The 2,343-nt window shown below is 38.8% G+C and overlaps 1 protein-coding gene across 1 annotated transcript; it reads right to left on the reverse strand.

Moving 5' to 3' along the window:
* Positions 1–1,400: 1,400 nt before the first annotated feature.
* On the reverse strand, positions 1,401–2,343 carry LOC124890221 (the record flags this gene model as incomplete). Its single annotated transcript, XM_047402025.1, is given in 1 exon segment — positions 1,401–2,343. A coding segment is annotated over 1 exon segment (733 nt), but the record flags the coding sequence as incomplete, so codon positions are not given.

The following is a 2,343-nucleotide window of genomic DNA, read 5'->3' on the forward strand; positions in this document are numbered from 1 at the left end:
TATATTGACGATTGCCCATTGCTCGAACCACTCATAAAATTTGACAAGGGGGAGTACTGGCCAAAAATTGCTCATATTCCTGAAATATATACCTGTATCTCAATAGGTGACCGCAAATGCCTGTGCTGATTAATAAAAACGAAGCTCCCACAGATGTAAGTTTTTCTCTTTCCTCAGTAGCTTTTAAGTTTTGCTTATTACTCGCTGATGCTTGTTTGTTAATTATCTTTCCTTGATAAGCTATTGGGTGAAGTTTCGTGTTTGGGAAACATATTTCACTTTTTTAAAAAAGGTCATAAAAATATAAGCTTATAAGACATAGGCATGAGACAGCCAGGCAATACCTGATTATTGTGCATTGCTAGAGCTTGTGAACCACCTGGATTATATAGGCTGAGCATGAGGGCTATCTATTATTCGTCTGTCATTTGCCTCATCAGCTTCTCATGGAGGAAAGGCAAAAGGATTAGTGCTTTGAGTTCCTATTCACAAATTGAATGAGCAGAGGTCTTAAAACATGGGCAATTCATAGCACCACAGAAATTGAACAAGGAGATCGAGGGTAAACTTACAATAGAAAGGCTTTTAAACATTATGCAATGGAGAAGCATATATCCTCAATGTCTTGCCCAATACGATGTCTACCTACTAGGTCTCTCAAGGAACCAGGCAGAAGATAACTCAAAGCAACCAAATTCAAACGAGTCTTTAACACAGCAAGCATATTCTTTTTATAACGGTCGTGTTGTGTTGGGTAAGCTTTGTGTGCACCTCAACTAATTCACATGGCAGCTTATCAAGCCACAAGCAGAGGTTGCCTGACCAACTGAATACGTCAAGAATAGCAAGCGAATTCTTCTGTGAAGGACTTGTTAGCTGTAACAAGACATAGGCATGAGACAGCCAGGCAACACCTGCCCAGGAAAGTGAAGTATTGCTCTGCCCTAGAAATCCAGGTGTTCCTCCGAGAAGCCCAGGAAATTGAAGTATTGCTCTGCCCTAGAGATCAAGTCCTCTGGATTATCGGTGCCATTGAAGCGATCTAATACCATCACTGCCATTAGAGTACGAAAATGAAAGCACCAATATAATGAGCCCGAATTCTCAACTCAGCGATCAATACAGAAAGTGAACAAAACTAATCGACTTTGGTTAATACGGAAAGGAGAAATTACAGTATGAAGAAGAGGAATAATAGCAGAAGGGGATGGGAGGACATTCTCAGTTGTTGGTGAGCCAGTCATCTCCGCTTAGAAGATCCATCCTAGGGACAATTTTGTCGGGAGTTGTTGTACCTTTTATACATTAGTGGTGATCTCCGATAAACTCGTATCCTCCATTTCTTTGCATCACTTTGCGAAAGGGAAAAGCCATCAAACATCATATAACTAAATGAAGAAAAGAAAACACGGAGATAAAAAAACAGGTTTTCATTCAACATAGTTTTTACAGTGCTTGCTGGTATTACCTGAATATAGAGGCCTAAAAAAATTAGAAAAAACTCTTAGCTGGAAACCTAGGACTAAGATGAAATAGAAGATAAAAGTACCAAACAGAAATTATAAGAAAAAGATAGTACAGTACCGCCTATGAAAACAACAAGAAGTAGTCTATTGTTCATGCGGGCAACTGCTGTTCTCCGATAGCCAGGAGAAAACGCAACTCCTATGGAATATATGAGAGCATGGTGTGGTCACTGCCACAACTGATTCCTCAGAAAATTTCTCAAAGCAAATAGGACATATGTCGTCTTCTTCCAACTCAAAATTATGCAAAATAATATTCTTCTTCAATAATACATTGCCCACTGTCATAATTTTCAATCCACCTACCAGCTCTCTAAATTCTTGTTTTACCCCGTCGAATGGATCTACTCCATAAACAAACCTGGCTTCCTCTATCATGTAATTACATATAGAATTAGCCATGTCTTGAATATCAGAATTTTCAACAACAAACTCCAAGTCAAGTCGAGCTAGATCTCTTTCATGATAATAGTCGTATCCATCTGCATATGGACTCCTCCTTCTCTTATTATCACATTTCTGAACTCCATACGCGTAAAATTCATACACTTTTTCATCATCGCTGCTGCTTTCATCACCATTCCACAATATATCGTACACATTGTTCCCATCCTTATTAAGAGGTTGTGACACGTCCACGTCCACTACCACAATCTTGATGTCATCCGGATGGTTTGCGCTGTAGAAAGTGGTTTTACCAAAGCAGCTTTTCAAATAAGCTGAGATATTGTTGGATAAATGATGAATTGTCTCAAACTTAAACAAATTTAATAGCATCAAAGCGTTCCCAATGCTTTTCACTAGATCAACTTGATAG

The sequence above is a fragment of the Capsicum annuum genome, unplaced genomic scaffold, assembly GCF_002878395.1.
Source record: "Capsicum annuum cultivar UCD-10X-F1 unplaced genomic scaffold, UCD10Xv1.1 ctg14134, whole genome shotgun sequence".
In the NCBI taxonomy this organism is placed as follows: Eukaryota; Viridiplantae; Streptophyta; class Magnoliopsida; order Solanales; family Solanaceae; genus Capsicum; species Capsicum annuum.